The sequence below is a fragment of the Centrocercus urophasianus genome, unplaced genomic scaffold (genome assembly GCF_019232065.1).
Source record: "Centrocercus urophasianus isolate 14NV4802_14NV808 unplaced genomic scaffold, USGS_Curo_1.0 seq_9, whole genome shotgun sequence".
NCBI lineage: Eukaryota > Metazoa > Chordata > Aves > Galliformes > Phasianidae > Centrocercus > Centrocercus urophasianus.
The window spans coordinates 34,514,206-34,536,665 of NW_024885532.1; the positions used below are offsets into that span (position 1 = coordinate 34,514,206).

The following is a 22,460-nucleotide window of genomic DNA, read 5'->3' on the forward strand; positions in this document are numbered from 1 at the left end:
AGGGAGCCCACTGTGCCCCATCCAAGAGGTAGCAATATGAACCAGTGATGTAAGAGCAACTGAACAATGCTGAGACATTCAAAGAACTGTGCTACAAGCAGGTTTTTCAACAAACTTTCCATTTAAGAAGAAAAATTTAGAAGAAAAATTAAAAACCATTGCCAGCTTGCAACTCTTTCAGCGTAGTTATGATTAATGTAGCTGCCATTAGGACATCTGCAAGAAGTACTTTAATTTATTCAAAAATTATTCAGGACATTTGGATGGCTGGAGGCTATAGCAGCACCTCCAAACACATTTGCATCAAGCCACTTGCTTTACAATTACTTTTTCCCCTGTATTTCAACAAAGCACTGTTTTGCAGACCTGATTGTTTTGCTTTGTTTTCAATTGGAGCTGTATTCAAACAGGCAAAGTCACAATAAATGAGGGGAAAAAATCCCTTCTGAGCATTCAAGTTCTCAATATCAAGAAGAAATCACCTACCAACATGCAAAACTAACCCAGAAATGAGATTAATCAATTTTTTTCTCATTGTGTATATAATAGCAAAAGTAACAGATTAAACATCTTCTCTGAGTATGGTGACATGTAATCGAGATTACTGAATACAAAAAATGTGACTGAAACAACTGGCTGCTTTCTATTGCAACTCGATACCAGCCAAGCAGTGAGCATTACATCTAGAGCTACAACATTCGCAATATTTACAAGCAATACCATGTCAGAAATGCTGCTATACTGATGGATGTTTGCAATGTATTTCAACTTAGACAATACTATGACACTTTATCTCTTGACATGTTTCAATTCCTTTTCATTTGCTACCCTCAGTATCATCTGATTCACTGAACCTCTTCCCACAACAACTGCCCTTAGGATAAGTTCAGCTAGTGAGAATTCCCCTTAAGACAGTAACCACTTCTGGAGATCAGAAGTAGAGAAGAACACTCAACACAACCGTGTGCTCCTTTAGCATTTTTTAATTTCAAAGTAACAACTTTGACTGCAATTAAACTGTTTGAACACAAAATCTAAGACAGCACCAAAACTACAAGTAAAGCAGGAATAGGAGAGGGCTGTCTTGGTCACTGGATCCAGTATCTCACAATTGCAGCCAACTACTCCATTTTTACTCAAATAAATTCTGAAAGGATACTCTGCCTTTAACCACAGAGCAAGGCAAAAAAGAAATCTCTAATCCTAATGACTCAGAGGAAAATACATAAATAAATATTTTGGTGACCGGTTAAACCCTGAGCTCAAGAACGAAACGTACCCATGAGGTGCATTCTCACAGTATAGCCTATCTTCAGCTGTCAGAGAGGGCAGAAAGATGTCACAAACAAAATTAACATAATTTACTATTATGTACTATTATTATATTATATCTATGTAAAATGCATACAAACAACTTGCTTTTTGTTTAGTTCTAACTTAAACACCTGACCAGAGAAGCAAAACCAGTGAGAACATCTCATCATGATCCTTTCAAATGAAGTTTTCTGATACAACTCTAACTGCTTGAGCAGGGAAACATCCTTGGTAAGAACTGCATTAATTACTTTCTACCTAATATATCAACATTTTTTTCCAGTGACAGCCTTGCCAAGGCAAGATGGTGTTATCAGCAATGCACTGCTCCTGATCTTCTGGAAATCCTCTCAACATTTTCAGGTAACTTCAAACAAACATCTTGCATTATGGAGCTCCCATGCATCCTACATTTTGGAGAGGTCTCCAGAATGAACGTGTTGCTACCACTTACTGAATTAGTGACATATTACCAATTACTGAACACATTACAGTCCCTCCTGGATTTAAAAATGCATTCCAAGTTTGTTCCTACTTCATCCAGTTCTCTCCACCACAACACAAACCAGCACAGTGGTTTTAGGTTTAAAAAAGGCAGTGAGCCATCAAAACCAATTTGAAATGTAGGATCAAGCTGTAAGTGTCCCTGCTCATTGCAGGGGATTTGGACCAGATGACCTTTAATGTTCACCTTCAACTCAAACCATGATTCTATGATCAAGTCTGAATGAGATGACACACACAAAGAAACCAACACATTAATCAGTCTAACTCTACACCAAGTGGGTTTTAAAAGCATCGAGATAGAACTATGAAAATAAGACTGCTATGTTTTTTAAATAATGAATCCTTGGAACAAAGGAGAAATCTCAGATATTTCCATTGATAGCCCTACTGCTAGGCACTTACCACGCTTTACATACTGCTACAGAAAACTGGAAAAGCAATGCACCATCTTGCTGCGCTCCAGCTCCATGCAGTGTGTAAGCATGTGAGCCATAGAGCTGCCATGCTCAGCCTCACTTGATGGCTGAGGTCTGAGCTTTCTGTTTCACATTGCCAAAGAAAATACTTCACTGCCAGTCACTGACCATCACTCAAGTCTTTGTAACACATAAAATGAAATGCTTGTATGATCATCACAACATATACTTTGTTTTGGTTTGTTGCTTTTTTTTTTTTTTTTTTTTTAATTCCTTCCTTACATTTTCTTCTAAAAAGAATCCTCCCAGATAGCAGAGAAAAAGGACTGACAAGTAAGCAAGCATTTGGAAAATCTGTTTCAGCTCCCTGCTCCAGCCCAGTCAACCAAAGTGCAAGGAACACACGCAGTACCTTCCTCTTTTTTTGACCCATAGGAGTGGAACAGAAGTAAATCTTCATCACAGACTGCCATGAGGAAAATGGCATTAACAGATCATGAAGCACTCAGTACTACAGTCAAAAGGTCTGCAGTACTTAAATAGGTTGATAAATTATTGTAAAGTATTTTAGCCTATCTAGGTGGGACACATACAAATAGCATTCCAGAATTCAGAGCTATAAAACAATTTAAAAATGCAATCTGCAAAGACTCATGCACCATTTTTTCAAATGAGACTTACATTGGCCAGCATCAAGTGTTCTAGAAATACTTTATATTATGCTAAAAGCAGACTTGCTTCATTTAGCAGTTCCTTACAGTGGAAAAACTGTTTGAAGGCCTGTTTATTATGACTGGAATTATACAGGACATCTCCTGCTTCTCCAGCAAGTGAGATGGGCATTGGTGGTACAGACCAGAAAATAGTTTACCACCAACTAGTGTTGCAGTTTATCAGTTGACAATATCTTAGCTCAAAAATACACTTAAAATGCATTTACTATTATAAAACCAGAAAGAAAAAAAAAAGTAGCTGTAATGGCTGATGGGCAAAGAGACCAAGTATGTCCTTTTCTGACACATTCAGCATTATACAGCCATCTAAAAGAGTGATATGCAAACACTGACTGAAAGAATTTCCAGTGAGAGGTGAAGGTTATGGGTGAATCAAGCTGCTGTTAAAAGTCAGGAAAAAAGTAAAATGTACTGAAAAGATCCTGTGTGATGTTGTTTGATAATAAGACACAAATCAGAGTAACTAGCTCAATTATTTAAAACTGTTTTAATGGTATTTCACACCAGGATGGAGCCTGTGATCCCTAATCTTAGAAGTGAAGACACTGTCAAAGGATGGTATTACATAAAGACAACTTCAAAGATGCCGGGCATCTCACTACCAAAGGTAATTTTAGAGATCAGTATCAGAAGGACAATATACAAATCCCACTCGAAATCGAGAGTGACAACAGATCAAGCTAAAAAAACAATGCTGAGCTTGACAGTTTCAATTTCCTGCTGTGTGTTTGAAATAATTCACCTGTTTGTATTCTGGATATGGTATCAAACACCTTTCACACTGAAAAGATCTTCACTTTTTTGACGTCATGCTGATAAACATTTTTTAAAAAAAGGATAAAACTGCAGGACAACTCTGTTTACAACACAATTAACTTTCACTATGGCCAAATCATCTTTGTTCAAACATCACACGCAACTACAAAACATTTCACTTCTTTGGAATACTTCCAGGCTTCATCAAGTAGGAAAACTCCTGCAGCCACGACCCAGTCAGAAAACAGTGTGCTCTTCCTCCCCACATTCTACTGGTCAGATTGCAGCCAGAAAACAGAATATGTGAAACCAAGAGACCACAAAAGCATTTCGGACACAAAAGAAAAATGTAATGTTTATGAGAACAGGTCATTTTTTAGGATTAACATTTTAACTGCAGCCTTAAAATGGGATAGCAAGTAGCAGAATGATCTGCATGACTCACTGTAACAGGTGTAAAGAAGGAACTAAAACCCACTTACAACAACCCATCCTGGCTAGAAACCTCACTTGGCCTTTCTCTGAAAGTTGCCAAGCACAATCTACCAACAGAGAGTAGCAATGGGGCTCGAATCTACCACTGTCACAGTCTGTAACAGTTAATTAGTAGGAGCCCAACAGGCATGCAGATGTACCACTGATACCAGTATCTTATCATGAAGAAAGCCTGGAAGAACACAGAATGACAGAATCACCGAGGTTGGAAAAGACATCCAAGATCGTACAGTCCAACCATCTACCTACCACCAATATTTCCCTACTAAACCACGTCCATCAGTACATCTAAATGTTTACTGAACACCTCTAGGCTTCGTGGTTCCATCACCTCCCTGGGCAGCCCATTCCAGCACCTGACCACACTTTTGGAGAAGAAATTTTTCCTGTTATCCAACCTGAACCTCCACTGGCACAACTTGAGGTCATTCCCTCCAGTCCTATTGCTAGTCAAATAGGAGAAGAGGCCAAACCCCACAATGGTCTCAGACCACCACCAGAAGCTCTGTGCATTAAGTCAATGGCTGCCTGTTGAGGCAGACCAGAGACGCGCATTACACAATGATTTGTTTGTACTAACATTCCTTTAACTGTCAGTAACAACAGGTGCAGCGATGTCTTGTCAATCTTCTCATCTTCTAGTCAGTCAGAAGCCTGAAGTATTTTGATGCTACTGTGAGTGTTCTCAGCAACACAGGAAAATAAAGAAAAACATTTTTTTACGTATGCAGACTATATTATCTCTTTAATATTCATCTGTGTTTCCACTAAGAAGTCTTCCAGGAGTTTAATTCACTCTGTGTCTGACAGTCCAGTGCAATTAGCAATCTGTAAAACCATGAACTTTTTCAACCAAAGGTTCTTTTTGAAGACCATGCCCAATTAATTATACAGGGAATTGTCTTTCAAATGCTTAGCAGAATAAACAATACAGGAGATGTTCTTTAGGACCTGGAGAATTTTATTTTTATGTACTTGTAATAAGGAATTATGTCACTTCTTTTTAAGGAGAGTTGATTAATAGAACTTGTCTTTTAGCTGGTGGATCAACAGTCACCAATACAATCTGTGTAAATTTCTCAGTCTTTTCTACATTTAGGTATTTTCTACATGGCTTTATGATAGTGTCACTACTAATCATAATAACGGAGATACTAGAAGCCACTTCAGAGTCAACTAGAGCACGGATTTGCAAAGATTCCTCACTGACGACCCATGAGAGTGCTTTCATTCCACAGCAATCAAATCAGATGTCTCTGAGCAGAGCAATGGCTATCTGGTCTTTCCGTGAATGAACACATTCACACAAGAAAGCCAATATGCTGCCAAGGACAACCTCAAGCTTATTCCTGACCTTTGTCCCTGTAGCAAATCCTTAAAAGATCAATTAAGTACAGGAACCAGCCTTCCTCTCCACAGCATGAATGAATTATGCAGTCACCAGCAAGGGAAAACCAGACAGAATTTCCCCCAAAATACATTTCCTAGAAAAGACTTTTTTGTGATGCAGGAATATGGTGTAAAAAGTCCGTTCTCTAGCAGTCAACTGTATCATATACTTGCACGCTTACGGTAAGTTAGTGAAAAAGCTTCAAGGTTCATAAATAATTTTTCTTCCTCAAGGCTCAAAGAGTGCACCTCCCTTCTCCAAGGACCAAACCCCAACACCATGACCATATCAACCAACTTTAGAGACATGATGACTTTGGAGAAACGTTAATGAAGTTAAAAAGAAGCATGTTTTCTAACACACCTTCTTTCTCTTTTCTTCATGATATCCTTGAACTCTGTCTGAGCTGCAGTATGACCCAATAAACAGAGAGGACCTAGCTGGTGGAATTCAGCATAAATTTGTTGCGGGTAAGATCACTCAGACAGCTTAGCAGCTTCTGATTTTCCCTCTTCTAATTTCAGCTGTTTCTTTGCTTTACATCTGTCAACTGGGACCTTTACGTAACTTTCGCATAATTTAACTGGGAAAAATAAAACTATTTAAAGGAAGAAGATAATGTATGTAGTAGTGTAGTGTTAAGACATGAGTTCTACAGGAACAAGCAGGTGGCACAGTCATTTTTTCAGTGCCAGATTTAGCTACTGCCTGCTATCTGCTCACCTCCTACTGACTGAAACACCAAGGTCTAACTCTAGAAGTAGAGATATTGCAGAAAGGAACCAAATGACTGAGCGTGTTATTCAGGCAAGAGATGAAAAGGTAGGTGGAAAGAGATCTCTTGAGATCCCTAGGCCCATTTCCCATGCAAATCGATCCAATCACCACCATTACTGAATTAGGTCAGCTGAGGTTTTGGTACATCTGAGCCTGGAAAATCTCTAAGAGAGCTGTTCAGCTAGGCTGAGCAACCTGGTGGAGTTCAGCACTATTCTCTGTGTAAACAAGCTTTTCCTAGAATCCAATCTGAAATTGCCAAGTCACAGATTTTGACTGCTGTCCCTTGTTACATCATCTACCTGACAGCAAGTTGTCTAAATCTGCTTTTTGTTTTTTTACAGCTTTTGTTGCTCAAACCAATTGATGCAGCCAAACTACAGAAAGCATTTCTGAATAAAGGTGATGTATGAGTGAGAAAGGCTTACCTCTGCACAAAGCAAAAACACAAAAACACAAAAACAGTTCATCTAATGCTACACAGTGGCCCTTCAGACCTAGACTATGATGGCAACTACACTGTGTATTTACAGAAAAGGTATGAAATAGGAACATTCTCACAAATGCATATTACATCTTTCCAGCTTCAGTGCCTCGTGGATGCTGGTTAGGTGAAACAGCAGGAGTATTTAAGCAGCTACAAAGCACTGATACCTTCCTACACTTGTTTATTCAACTCTTAAACAGAATCAGAATGGTTTGGGTTGGAAGGGACCTTTAAGACCATCTGGTTTCAAAATTCATCCTACTATATTCAGGGATACCTCTCTCTAGACCAGGTTGCTCACAGCCCCAACCAGCCTGGCCTTGAATGCTTCCAGGGAGGGAGCATCCACAGGTCTCTCTGGGCAACCTGTTCCAATGTCTCACCACCATCACAGTAAACAATTTCTTCTTAATATCTAGTCTAAATCTACCCTCTTCCAGTTTCAAACCATTTCCTCTTGTACTGTCACTATATGCCCTTATAAAAAGTCCCTCCCCTCCTTTTCCTGCAGGCCCCCTACAGGATACACCTTCAACTTTCTCATTATCCAGTCTAAATATGATCTACAATGTTACTATAAACTGCAAATACATATATACATATATATATTAATGTATATTTTAATATATAATTATTTTTTCTTTTGTTTTAAACCCATTGTCAATCCACTCAACAGGCTGCAGCAGTGCACATGTTCTTGCAAGTTTAGCAGCCAGCATTTAAAAAAAAACAAATCAGAGTAGCATAATATTAATCAAAGAATGGGATTACCTTTTGTATTATACACAGAAGTTTGCCACACAAGCTCAAGTGCTTGGAAAGAATGTATTTCATAAACTGTATGCATCTCCTAAGTTAGTCGATAGCTTGAAAGAAGTGGTAAGTACTGCAAGCACTACACTCACAGATATGTGATCTGCTGAAGTATCAGGTGAAAGGAAATGAAAAAATGCTAATAACTTTTGACATCTTTGATAGCACATGAATTATCAAATAAAATGGACTGCTTGAGATTGCTATTTGACATCAGGCCTACAGATCTTTGAGTTTTCAGCTCAAATAGCTGCTAATGTAAATCATGTACATGTAAGTTGACTGTGACTATACAAACACCTTCCCTTGTCCACCCACAATTCCTCTTGCTGAAAATTGCAAGGCTTTGTCAAATTGTCCTACATGAATGAAGATAGCAATATACTTGTATAATCTAAGCCTAATCCAATTACATGCTGCTGAATTGAATTTTGAAATCAATTCATGTTTATGAACGTCCATTCGAAAAAGTCATTTTTGATATACTGAAATACTGTACCTCATAAACAGTAACCTGAAGATCACACATTTATGGTGTACTTCATAAAACTGCTATGTTGCTATCCACATAACCACGTACAGAAAATCATGTAGCAATTAGAAGGATTAAAAATGCTCTTTTGGCATTACACTGAGAATCTTCTCCTCAGTGGCAAATCAGTGGTAGCTGTCTGCTTGGCCTAACTGCCTACAAGGCAGGTCTAACTATATGGAAGTATTTTCCATAAACAGGCTGAAGATCTGTATCAGTGCACCACCACAGTTGCTACCAAAGCATAGCAAACCATTTCTGAAGATACGGGACTTGCTTCTCTCATGTCACAGACAGAAAGGCATCTGGTCAACTCGCATCAGTTTAAAGGACTCGTTGCCTACATTCAGTATCAACTGCCACACAAGTAATGCTTAGAAAGTCCTGCACAAGAGAAGACCAAAAGCAGCACAAAGCCCTCTAATGACAAGGTCCCAGTCCCAGCTGTTGCTCCCAGCCTCAAACAATGCAAGAACAAAAATCTCACAGATGATTGTGGATACCGCTCAATTCTCAGATTGTAATTGAGAAAATCTGACAAGAGAAGAAAAGAGGAAATGAGACTGCAGGCAAATGCCAGCAAGGCAGGCTGCGACCTATGAAACAGAAATCACTACCATTGACTGTGTGTGTAAGTGGTTACCACAAAACAAACCTATTTCCAGATCTCAGGGAATTTCAGGCACCATTTCTGGACCTTTTTCTATAACATCCATTCTGAGCTGCAGGGGATCAGCACAGCACAGTTTCTGAGTCTCCATGGATTTGTACCTGCCACAGAAACTTTCTAAAAGCAATATGTGTCATATAACTCCACGCCAGCAGTTCTAATAAGAAAAAATAGTAATAGATAAATAAAAGATCTAATAAAAGATAATTTATGTATCACAACTGCCCATCCAAAGGAGAACTCCCATTTCCTGGATCCAGCTCTTTTCCCCACAGAAACATTAGTAAAGAACAAAACCTGAGTCTTCTGTGAAATAAGTCAAATGGCTGTGCTGACTCAACAGGGTCTCCTAAGGGTATGCAAAAATCAAGAACTCAATATATGTCAGAAAGAAAGCTAGCTGTTAGCAGCAGTCCAGCTCATAATATATATGGACACACTGTTTGTCTCAAGGTTTTTAATCCATTTATCTAATGGATGGCATTCTCACTATGAGCAAATGAAAATACTAAACTCCTGAAAAAAATGCACAGTCTCCAGTCAGTACACACTAAACAAGCTCTGAGCTAAAGATGTGACTCAGCACGAAGGATGAGGAGGAAAAGAATCATTGAATCATCTCTTATAATCTGCATCACTGGATTTATACAGAAAGGGACAAGCACTGCCAACTTTCATTCTGGCTTTTCTTAGTTTAAGAGTGATTAGCTCTGAACTCTCACTGATGCTCTTTTAGCAAAAGGTTTCTTGCCAGAACATAAATGTGTGCAAAGAGCAAGAGAGACACAGCCTCTTTCAGCTTTCCCTGGAAGAAAGGACTGGTGGCCCTGCAAAACCCAACAGTACCAAATGGTTCAGCCCAATGGAATGCAGCCAGAATGCATTTCCTTGAAGTACGAGATGCTACATAAAGAAAGAAAAAGGAAAGGCGAAAAATAGAATGAACATCACCCTTTCCCTAAAAATACTAAGCACATTTATGAAGATTGCTCCCAGATGATACTATTGTCTTTCTTCCTGCTGTTCCTCCTTTGTTTGTGCTCCCAGTTTCCACAACACAGAAAGTAACCTAGCAGAGGTAGCAGCAGATGGAATGTAGCTCCTCCTTTTGAAACAGGAAAAGAGATGAAGAAACAGCAAAAGATAAGGGTCCTGGAAACACAAAAATCAAGAAGTGGGGAAAAAAACAAGAGAAAGGAAATATTAAATGGAGGAAAGAGAGAAGATTAAAATTATGATTTGCCACAAGGAAAAGAAACTGCAAAGGAGATCTGGAGTCAACCGACAAAGACATCAGGAGTCCTAATGGACTCCTCCAAAAAGAAGGCTGTGTGGGATTTACTATGATCTCCAGAAAAAGAATAACCCAAGTTGGCAGAGATCCATAAGAACCACCTAGCCCTGCAGGCGCCCACCCAAAAGTCAACCCCTATGTCTGAGAGTACTGTCCAGATGCCTTTGAGCTCCGGCAGCTCGGGGCTGTGATCACTGCCTTGGGGAGACTACTCCAGCGGCCAGCCACCCTCTTGGTGAAGAGCCTTTTAATAACAGCATGATTTAAGAATGCAGCTGATAAAGGAACAAACAGCTACAGCAAATACTACACCCTGTTTTAAAGCACTGAATATCGCACTACCACAGATTTAGTATCTCTAAGAAAAGAAGAATCTGACAAAACACAAATCTTTAAAAATGGTCAGAAAAAAATATATTGAGAGAGTCATTAGAAGCTTTTTTCCTTTTCTTTTAACGCTCATGTAAAATTCAGCATAAAGCAGCTGGAATCTCAGTGACTACACAACCCTGGAGTATTCTGAAAACAGTCATCACAAGAATTTTAAAACATTGGCAACTGCAGTCTTATCAGTCAGAATGCAGATAATGGTTTTCTGATTGCAAGAATCAATTTTCATCACTAGTAGCAATTACGACTGCTGAGAGTAGCTATAGCTGACTACGTACAATGCTGCAAGCAACACGAACCGAGAATATAAACAGGGGTGATGCCGAGAAAGAAGAGTTGCTTAATTTAAAATTATGCTTCCTTACTGCATGAAGATGTCAGCATAATCCAAACACATCTGATTACCCCAGCTCATCAGCCAATTAACTCATATTTAAAAAGTTTGTACCTGGGATAAGCAGCAAAACTGAATCCCAACATTTAAAACCTATGCTTTAAAAATATATACATATTCAAACACATAGGGAAATCTGGGAAGTGGCTCAGATTAATACCAGATGCAAAATAAAGGTCTGGACGGTTCTGATCCAGCTTATTTATGAAATTCAACCATCTGCATAATACTTATCGAGCCACAACTGAGGCACCTGTATACATGTGCTGTTCACAACAGAATATATTCTCACTAGATGGCATTCCTCTCTGAAAAAGCCTTATAAATACAAAAGAGTTTCACAAATAAAAGCTTGGTGAGAAAGCTGTTGCAAGCCTTAGATCACTAGATCTACGCTGTTTGGAGTTACCCATGTCTTCTGGACTGAGAGTAGACATAGAGAATTTGGTCTCCAAAATACCAGTTCCTGGCTATTTGACTGTACTGTGTTGGTTAAGGCACCAAGGATGGTGCAGAGACACAAAGAAGAATAGCAACCAGTTGATCTGTTGCTGAAAACATGCACAGAATATAGCAGATGCTAGAAAAGCTTAAAATCTGTGCCTTATGGGGGAGAATTCAAATACTGGTTACCACACACAAACTGGTGTGCTTTCTTCTTATTCCTTGGAAAGATCAAGGCAGGAATAAAGTGACCATTTGTGTTCTGCTCAAGCTGAGACTGCTGAGGATGTGCCTAATGAGTCTGAATGAAACTGAACTATATATTTTGGAAGCCAAGAAGAGAAGATGGCATTAATTTACATTCCAAATGATATCCAAGTGGCTAGTTTCTCTTAGACTGTACACTTGTCACCTTAGCAAGACAGCATTCTGAAAAATTAAAGGCTTACATACTGATGAACTGAGATCACAGCACCTTACACAATTTTCTTGTAAAGTTCTTTAATCAAAGGGGAGGAATAAAGAGATACAGAAGAGAAATACAGAAAGTCCCAGTCGACTCTTCTTCCCCGTATTTAAGTTTACAGAACATGGTGCTGTGCAGTTAGCATGAAAAATCTAATCAGTGATGAAATGGAAATACGAAGCTCGGGTGAGAATGTTTTTGCCTCTTAATCTGTGTGTTTGCACTCTTCAATACACAAGTCCTTGTCTCATTTCTTACATTTTTACTGTTTTTCTAGATACACCTATTGAGTCGAATACATTGCCTAGATTTATGAAATGTGTATTCAAATGGAAAAATGTATATCACTTAAGCTGCTGGGATTCAATCTTTAGCCTCAGGAAGGCATCTGCACAAGATGAATAGAGCTCTCATCACTCTGTCTGTATTCCAACATACTACCTCATGCAGGGAAGAAGATGACGGGGGAATCCTGCTCCTGACATCCATGGGCCCAAGAAGGGAAGGAAGAAGAGGGAGTGGAATGATAAATACTTCCTTTATGCAAAGCAGAAAGAAACTCAAAACAGTGACTCAAGTAATTACTCAGTTATTTGCTGATCCTAATTCAAGAGCGTAGATGGAATGCTGCCAAAGCTCCTTTAATTCTAAAGCTACCAAGAGTTAAATTTAACTATGCAATCCTAGTAAACCAGAAGAAAACCCACAGGATTCAAAAGAAAGAGAGAAATGCGTATGTGCTAGAACACATTTATTTCAATTCACAATCCTGCCATTTCAATAGCCCGAGCTATACTTCATTTTTTTCCAATGCCAAAATATTGTTGTTCTGAAATAAACAAAAATGTTCAGTCTTCAACATGTTGAAAATTCTGAAGCTCAGTAGTCAACATAAGTCTAGGATAGTTCCAAGGATCCTATTTCAATTATATTAAACACAAATGGATAATTCAGAAATAAAAAGTTCCTCTAAGAATAATCAATTAAACAGTGTAAACTCAAAGCTTTAATACTGGAGAAATTTCTTTAGTATTACTTATTACTACAGATATTAAAGGAAGTAACTTACAGTGAAATAAGACACTAACTTTTGTATTCCCTATCACTGCAGATCCAAGAGACACATCTCCTGTTCCTTTGTACTCACAAATTCAAACTGACATGTTGCATCAAAACTCATCTCCAGAACCATAACCCCACCCCCACTCTAAATAAATAAACAAATAATAAGAAGCTTAAAGAAAAAAACATTTCCTCTGTTACTATAAATCAGAAAGCAAACACAAAAGAAAGCACAGGGTACAGGTATGTCAGACACTGAAATGAAAACACGTTTGTTTCAGTACATTGTGCATCTACCTTATTTCAGCAGACCTTCAAGGATAAGAGGACACAACCCCCCTAATCTTTGCTTTTCCCTAAACTATGAGGAAATCTCTTCAGTAACCATTAAATCATCAGTTAACTGGGTGCAGAGCAGCAGGCTGTCACTACATACCATTTTGTGAATATCATACTCACAAAATTCAATTGCTATGGATACGTTCAATTATTATAAATGGTCACTTATGAACCTATTTAAAATTCTCCATGTGCTGATGGCTGTAATGAAAAGCTTCATGGCAGTGTGCAGAATTGGCAAATCAATCCATAAGAATCCTTCCTTGTTATATGTTCAGAGCTACAGCACAGAAATTTTAATTTAATCATAGATATTTTTAATTGCAGAAAAAGCATGGCTTATTACAGCTTTACTTAAAGCAATTTAAGTGCCATATTAACTGGAATCATTAGCATGCTATTTTTAATAAACAAAGCACAGATAAAGTTTTCTTACAGGCATACAATAGCCATTTTCAAATCCTAACTTAAATATTGTAGAATATGTTGATTTTAAAAATGTCTCAGAGCACAGACAGTTCAGTATCAATTAGTCATTTCTTTTTAACAACTTCAACCTGAAATTGGGATTCTGTTTAAGAAAGTTTAGAGTTACTAAACCAGTAATTAAAATGTTGATATTCAAATTGCTCTGCTAATTCACAAAGCTTGTCAAGAAAATTCAAAACAACACAAACAAGAAATTATAATAAGCAGAGCTACTTACAGTTTCTCAGATATGCAAAAAGAACGTGAGAGTTAACATGGAACACTGAGGTTAATTAAACTGTTTTAAGAATGACTTATTAAAAGGGATTGAACTCTCAGGGTCATTTCAGTTGCAAACTCTCCACATAAGTGATGCTGGAAGATTTTATAGCTGAACCAACCAAGTCCTCTGGAGCTACTGAACAGCAGTGATAAGACACAGACTGTCCTGAAGCTCTGCTGGGATATGATAATCCTCTCCTGAGGTATTCTATGAGTAAAATAAAGTTCACAGTATCTTAACGTAGAATCATATAGAATCATAGAATGGACTGGGTTGAAAAGGACCCCAATGATCATCGAGTTTCAACCCCCTGCTATGTGCAGGGTCACCAACCAGCAGACCAGGCTGCCCAGAGCCACATCCAGCCTGGCCTTGAATGCCTCCAGGGATGGGGCATCCACAGCCTCCTTGGGCAACCTGTTCCAGTGTGTCACCACCCTCCATGTGAAAAACTTCCTCCTCCTAGTATCTAACTTAACCTCCTCTGTCTCAATTTAAAACCATTCCCCCCTGTCCTATCACTATCCACCCTTGTAAACAGCCGTTCCCCCTTCAAGTACTGGATCCCCTGACCACAATAGCATTGTATCCAGAAACCCTGCTCCAATTTCAGAAATCTCAGGGAGCTAAAGCAATGAACAGTCAGTTCATGGGAGGCAATTAATGCACCTGTACCGTTAACCAGTGACTCACAGAGATGCAGGATGTCCCACAAGACTTTCTCAATACCAATAAACCGATCAAAGGAATTTGGGAAACTATTCAAAAGGAGCATGAACCAAATTCCCATACATCTCTTTCCACACTGAAACAACCAGAGCAAATCTGAGTCTACAACCTAAAGAATGTAGCTGCAGGCTAGATTTTCAAGGAAAAAGAAAACCAAGGCAAAAGCACAGCTGAGAGTTAACAGAAGTCATTTCCAGTAGCTGCAGGAATGATGTACAGTGGATGCAGAATTTTCATCATATCTTGATTATATTTTTTCAAATGGGTTACTGACAACAGGTTCTCAAGAGATCCAATTCTATCCCTTTGCTATCTGGCACAAAGATTTCTTGAGCTACGTTCAGCCAGTTTATCGCGAATCCCTTGGAGTACACTCAGGAGGAAAAGACAGCAGGGTGTTACAGTACGTTTCTGGTTAAATCTCAACAGAGCATGGCATAAGGAGCAGAAAACAGAATGCTGCACTAAGGATTGCATCTCGCAGTGATGCGATACACACAGACATCCATGTCTGAATTTGTCATAGCTTTATCTTTCAAGTATGTGCCTCCTGCTCACTCAGGTGTGTTTTATAGATGCGCTCACACACATCCCTTCAATCTTGAGAACCAAGATTCCTAACTCCATTGTGAACTACAAAAAATACATGAAGATGTATTTAATAAAATATATAAAATCTGATATATGAATACTAACTCTTGGGGGAGCAGCAAAACATGTTGGAGGAAGAGCAGAGGAAAAAGACAAGACATGAGAAAAGTTAAAGCATAATTACTCTGATGTTGCTGATGATCCTTCAATGCCCTGAAGTCACTCAGAAAGAAATAATTCATATAAAAAAGTGTCTCTGAACTCTGAGTACCTAGATCTTATTACACACGCAAAAAGACACCAGTTTTCCTGCCTAATAACAATCCCCATCCTCAACTGTATTACAATTATTTGACCCCCTCAATCTGTTCTGAAAGAGGAAGACCCTCCCACTATGGAGTGCGTGCTCTGGGTAGATTTCTCTCTGTTTTAATCAGCCAACATTTTCCTTACAAATCTTGAGGTAATCAACTTCTGGTATTCTAGACAGTTGCTTTTCAGTCAGGTGACAATCTCAAAATAAACAGTTTGTACAATGCACAGAGTAAATTCTTAAAACATGCTAATAAGTTCAAGACAACAGATAGAGCAAGGCAGCTAAGTTGTGTAGCTTTACTTTAACATCTTGTACACAAATGCTTTCCCTTTTTTAACTTCTTCAAGATTGCCAATGGCTGAAATGATTCACTCAACTGTAAGGACTAAGCTTTACCTCCTGGCACAGCTAGAAGATGCTGTCCTAGCTCTTTCTAGCAGATGCTAATGCCCTCTTTTGGGGGGGAGAGGGCTAGTTATCATATTTTGCATCATGTTGGGTGTTGCTGGCTGACGATCACAAAGAACATCAGTGAAGGAGCTGGAAACACCATATTACCCTGAGACTCCCCATCTACTCCCTGCCCTGCATCCCACAGATGCATTCAGCTGCATCTGGAAAATGCCTTTCCTTCAAAAATATTTTTCTTAAAAGCAATAATTATGAAGTGAGGAAGTTAACATATCAATAGCACTCTGAGGCATTCAAACAGCAATACAGTAAACTCAGTGAGAACTACAGTAATGTTTAGCTTCAATGCACCCAACAGCTGCTTGCAGAGAAAGAGCTTTTAAATGTCAGGGGAAGCCTAGAAGTGAAGGGTACTTCTGGGCCCATGAGTGCCAGCCCATGGAGCTGCTCTGTCACTTCCCTATAGGGGAGTAATTTTAAACTAAAAGAAGGGAGATGCAGATTACATGTTAGGAAGAAATTCTTTACTCAGAAGGTGGTGAGGCACTAGCACAGGCTGCCCGGAGAGCAGTGGGTGCCCCATCCCCGGTGGAGCTCAAGGCCAGGTTGGATGGAACCCTGGACGCTCTCAGCTGGTAGGAGGCAACCAGCCCATGGCACGGGGTTGGAATTGGGTGATCTTTAAGGTCTAACACAAGCCATCCAGTGATTCACTTCTCTCCTTTGCTGCTGGGGCTCAGAGACACACTGTGCCATCAAGGCCACAGGTCAGAGGCTAGCAATCCATGTTTCTGCTTCTGCATCCTGATTTACTTGTACATCAAAATGTGACTACAAAATTTTATCCAGATCACTTTCAAGACAAACATTATGTTGCTTCGTGAAAGGGCTCAAGGATAGCAACTTTATCAGCATCACTTGCTTTTTTTTAGTCTTGAAATGCTGCATCAAATTCTCATCAAATTCTCCTAACCAACAGTGAAAAAACCCAACCTAAGACTCCAGTTTCTCTTTAATAAAAGAAGAGAGCTCTTTTGTCTGATTTCACATCCTTTTACACTCAAATTCAATTAACGGTAATAAATTCCAAGAAATACTTTCTCCAAAGCATCCTTTAAGAGCCCTCACTTCTTACTTAGTTAATTTATTGTGTGAGGATTTATCCAAGGTGGAGTCAAATAACACTGCCAGTAACTACACATCTAACTGCATGTTCCAGTACACTCAGTAGAGTATGCTAGAATTTGGTTATTAAATCCCATTTGCAGAGCCTATCCCTCATGCCTCAAAGGCTGAGTAAAAAGTTCCTTGCAATTGCTGTGGGCTCCTGTGACATCAGGAGAAATAGATTCCAATTTCATTCTAGAAAAAAAGCCAGAAATGCCCAGTCATAAAAACAGGACAAGAAACAGCAGGACAACGGGGCAGGAATCACACCAAACAAGAGAAGCAAAAGTCATAATTGATGAATTATTAGTTAATGTTTAGAGTGGAAAAGTAAAAAGGAGTTTTGGTCAGACCCAGTAGGCTGGATACTACTGAAAGATGATAAATAAGACTCCATAACCCAAAGAACTTATCTTATGAGAGAAGCAGTTAAAGCAAACAGAAATAAAGTGGGTAGAAGTGGAACAACAGATTATGACCCCAGCTGCTTTGATGTGACTGGCTGTTCTGAGCTGTTGATCTAATCCCTTTCTCCAGCTGTTGAACTGCATTAATATGTAGCTAAAAATACCTTCGCTGCTTTTTGGTTCTCCATATTGCTTTCTCTTTTGAGAAAATGCTATTAATTGTTAAAGAATTGTGTCTGGCAGAGTAAGTGGGTCACAAGCCATATAGTCAAAACGTGAAAGTTTTTGAACTCCTGACTTAGGCAATATACATTTGCTAAACTCATTTCTGTTTCAATAGTTTCTCTCTTTTACTATTTCCCTTTTTTTTTTTCCTCTGGATGTCTCATAGGAGCTGCTTGAGTCATATCCTACACAGACTATGGAGAGCTTCAGCTACTGTAGCTTCATCTGTAAGCTTCTGTAAAGCAGGGAGTGTTGTTAATTAATTCCTCAGACGCCCAGTAGCCTGAAACTGCCACCTTTATCTAACACCTGCTGCTCCACAAATAAGACGCCCAACTCCAGGCTGTCACAGCTGCTCCCAATGGAAACATCTTCCCTTCAAATGAGTCCCACAGAAAGTGACAGGATTCGACTGCACAGAGTTCTGGCAAAAGTAGCCTCTGAACAAAACAAAAAGGTCAGCAGTTTTCACAGAGGATGACGTGAAGCTTCAGAGCTTTGCCTCCTCTTGCACAGAGCAAGCTCAGCACTTGAGAGGTAAAAAGAAGTCCAAGCAACGACAGGCTTACACTGCTGGTACTCTCACAGCAAGTCTGCCAGGCTGCATTCAGCATGCCAGGGTTGCATAGAGGAGAGGAGTGTGCATCAAAACACGTTTTCATCTTATCCAATCTGTATTTAAACCACCCTGTACACATGTGCACACCCACAGAGCACACATAGACCACTCTTCATTTCCTATCATTAAGGAGAGATTCATTTGACTGGCAAAGAATTTGGACAGGGGAAGTACATCAGTAAGCACAGCCCTCTGAGAAGAATGGCCTTATTTCTCCAGCTGCTGAGTAATATGACACAGGGGGATTTTTTATACCTCAAGAAAAGGTGAAATGAACACACAGCCAAGCATTTACAAGTGCGATACAGTCTGATCCGATCAGTGTTTTCTCACTATATTCAGATGTCTGTTAATCATTAATTCCATAATTTTTCTACCACGCTTGCTCAATACATTAAAACTATGCCACTCTAAACATTCACATGTTAATTTCACATAGAAAACTGCTGCTGCTTCACTGAGAGGTCACAACATCAGAGGCTCTCACAACTTGCCATCTCTGAAGACAGAATTAATCCTATAACTAGGCCTTCCATCCTAAACTGCGCTTACTTCAGAACTACAGTATGAAGTGTCTTCCTATACTCCCATCTCCCAACACCTGGTCATCATGGAAAACACAGAACATTATCCACTTTCTCAAGGGAGTAAGATCTCTGCTAACTGCCAAGAATGAATAGGAACACATGTAGCATAGGAAACAGGAGATGCAGTATGAGAAATACCATGTATATTCCTCAACCCATATTCTTTCCAGCTAAATGAAATCTCAGTTCATCACAAAACATGCAACATGAAAAACTAGAAGAGCCACAAGGAAATTAATAATACACGTATATGAATAAGGATAGGAAAGGGTTGGGGCCTAACAAAAGGCAGGAATAAACTTCAGTGTAAACACCTGTAGCTTAAAGAAAGAGGTTCAGCAGAAACAAGTCTAAACGTGAGTTCACCAAAAACCTTACTGCCTTCAGTACTGCAGCAGGTTATCAACATGTTCAGGTATTTAGAGGGGAAAAAAATGGCATCAGCACTGCAGCTGAAATGGCAGCTCACTTGACGTACAGAATAAAGAAACTGCAATTTCAAAAAGCTTCCATGTTATTAATAGATACACACACATACAAACCTCCTAACCCTACTCAGTATCTTTTCATAATGTCATTATAACCACATCGCAGTAGGTGAATGACAAAAGATAAGCAAGGAGAAAAAGCCTGTAAGGAGTCATTGACCAAATCATCGCTTATTAAAGAAATAAATGCAGTAATCAAATAACAGTTTGAAAAGCACAAGCATTAGCTTGATCATAACCAAACACAAATCCTTACCCGTGCATTCTTGTTCCTGGCTTCTCTCCTCGCTGCTTTCTCTTTCAGCCTTTTCTCCTAAAACAAATAAGAAGATCCACAGTTTTAAACAAAATTCCCAGCCTGTTTTTTTTCTAGTAACTTAAGATTTTATTGGAAACGCCGAGATATTTTTAGTGCAATGGTGGAATCTATTCTAAACATTATTGATGAAAAATTATATACAAAAAGATCTGCTTGAGATATTATTTCTTATTCTTGCTCTTAAATGATATCAAAATGATTCAAATTCACTGAAACTCACTACTCTTGAAGGAAATACACAGTTAAGTATTTTGATGAAGTTAGTACTTGTCTAAAACAGGTCAGATAAAAACTGCACCAAAAGGTAAGTTTTCTAATTTCTCACTGTTTTAACATGGAACTCAATCTATTTAACGAGCAAAAATAATAATTTTCCCTACTTCAGAATTGCTGAAGACTGAAAGCTATAACATATTCTCAATAGCTTTCTTATCTCCACTATTAAGTAAATGTTACTTTTTGTTACTGAATGTTACTGAAGACTTTTTGTTAGTAATTGCATCAATTCAGGAGCCATAATGAAATCAAGCTGCCTCCACCAAAGGCAAATGAGTAAAAAGCAATGATAAAACTCATTCAAAGCTGCCAGCCAGATTTCCAACATCCCGAAGCAGCCAAAATATTTAACATAACTGACATTAATCACCCTGTTTCTCTCTTCTTTTTGTTACTGGGATTTGTTTATTTTTAAACCAACTGAAACATTATTTTATTTGCTGTCAGGTCTTTGTAATTTAACATCCTTTCAATTATCGATTTCATGAGGTAAGGACAGAAATTCAAGTAAGGGCACTTACACCAGTTAGGAAAGGACACCATTCCCTATTTTCCATTTGTCTTATAGAATCATTGAGGTTGAGAAAGACCACTTAGTCCAAAATCAACCCACCCCACCATGCTCTCTAACCACATCCCTCAGTGTTACTTTCACATACTTCTTTAACACCTCCAGAGATGGTGACTCCACCACCTCCCAGGGCAGTCTGCTCCAATTCCTCACCACTCTTTCTGAGAAGAAATGTTTCTTTATATCCAACTCGAACCAGCCTTGGCACAGCACGAGGCCATAAACTCTCATCTTAGCAACGTCAACAAAATTGGTTATTCAACCTTTTTTACACAAGCATAAAAAAGCTTATGTGATGCATCTGTCTTTGTTCCTTTGAGCAACATAAGCCGTCCCTAGCACCAGCATGTAAGTCCACATAAACAGGACACCCCTTTAATATCAGCTCTGGGTCAACACGTTGGCACAGAAAAGGCTGAAAATCATGTTACAGCATGAAGACACATTTCAGATCACTCTTGGATATGATGAGAAAACTCCAGCAGTTCTGGTGCTTTATCATCGCAATTAAAGAGCAGACACCATAAAATTAATGAGTAAGGTGATCTGGTCAGGAGCACACCCATATTGAAGCTACAACTGCCCAGAGACCATGCATGGTAAAGGACACTGATGCAGAGCACTCAGCTCTCTCTGGCCTGTGTTTCTTTTGGTCAGCACTCATCCTCTTCTCCTGTGCTTTAATGCTGCACTACTAGTTCTCAAGAGACCTTCCCTTTGGTGCTCTTGATGCTCTGGCATGTAATTCTACTGCAGTACTTTTGCTGAAGATGGACAAAAGCTTACTCTGCCATATAATACCAGTGCCAAGTCAGTTTCAATTTTCCAACACTATCACTAGTTTTACCAAAGCATACAGGAAGGTACTACCCAAAGCTGCTTGGGAAAGTAGTATGGTACACATGTGGTGCTGAGAAAGTTAGAACACACTGCCAAGATTTTCAATTGTTGTCTGAATTCAATTTCTTTTGAGACATCTTTGTGGTACATGCCATTTTCTGTTCTTCCGATTGCCCAAACAACTGAAGCACTCTCAAAGTCTGTGTAGATCAACCTCTCTTCTCTAAATCAAAACTGAACAGATCAAAAGTTCATTCCCAGAAGCAGGCAGTGAAAAAACTGAATGAGGTTTGTGTATCTCTGCCTTACACAGTTCTCCAGTGCTGCAGCTGACACCTTTGTACACCAAAACCTCAATCCATCCAAACCTACATGCCACTGCATTCAGCACATGGTATAAAAAACAAAAAAAAGACTTCACCGTAGTTAAACATAACACAGCTCTCATTGTTTCATCTCTTTTAGAACATGAAAAGCAGTCAATATTTTTATTTAAAGCCACAACAGCATCACAGGGGCCAAAAGAAGCCACTGGGACCAGATGTCATCTGTATGGACACTGTTAGTCTACTTGGCAACAGACCAGACCTGAGTTCTCCAAGCACAAGCCCACTGCATCTCTCAGCCCTCAGCTGCCAAAACAGATGAACCAAGCATTGCAGACTTATGTTGAAAAAAGAATCTTGTTTTCCAAGACCTCAAAATGGAGGTGCTGAGGACTGATTCACTTTGGTCCTACATATAGTTAATGTGCCAGAAAATCAGGCTTAGGATATATACTAAAAAACAGTATTTGGAGAAGTGTTTCATCCAGTAGTTTGGTGCTAGTCATTAACTGTTTTGAAGTTTAGACTGCATGTTTGCAGAACAGTGGAATAGCAAC

The 22,460-nt window shown here is 39.1% G+C and overlaps 1 protein-coding gene across 1 annotated transcript in view; it reads right to left on the reverse strand.

Moving 5' to 3' along the window:
- The window catches only part of DDX10 (DEAD-box helicase 10), a 163,061-nt gene that overhangs the window by 33,776 nt on the left and 106,825 nt on the right, over positions 1-22,460 (reverse strand). The window contains exon 16 of the mRNA XM_042839055.1: positions 19,828-19,884. Coding sequence (XP_042694989.1) covers positions 19,828-19,884 — 57 coding nt within the window. The remainder of the gene's footprint in view (positions 1-19,827; positions 19,885-22,460) is intronic.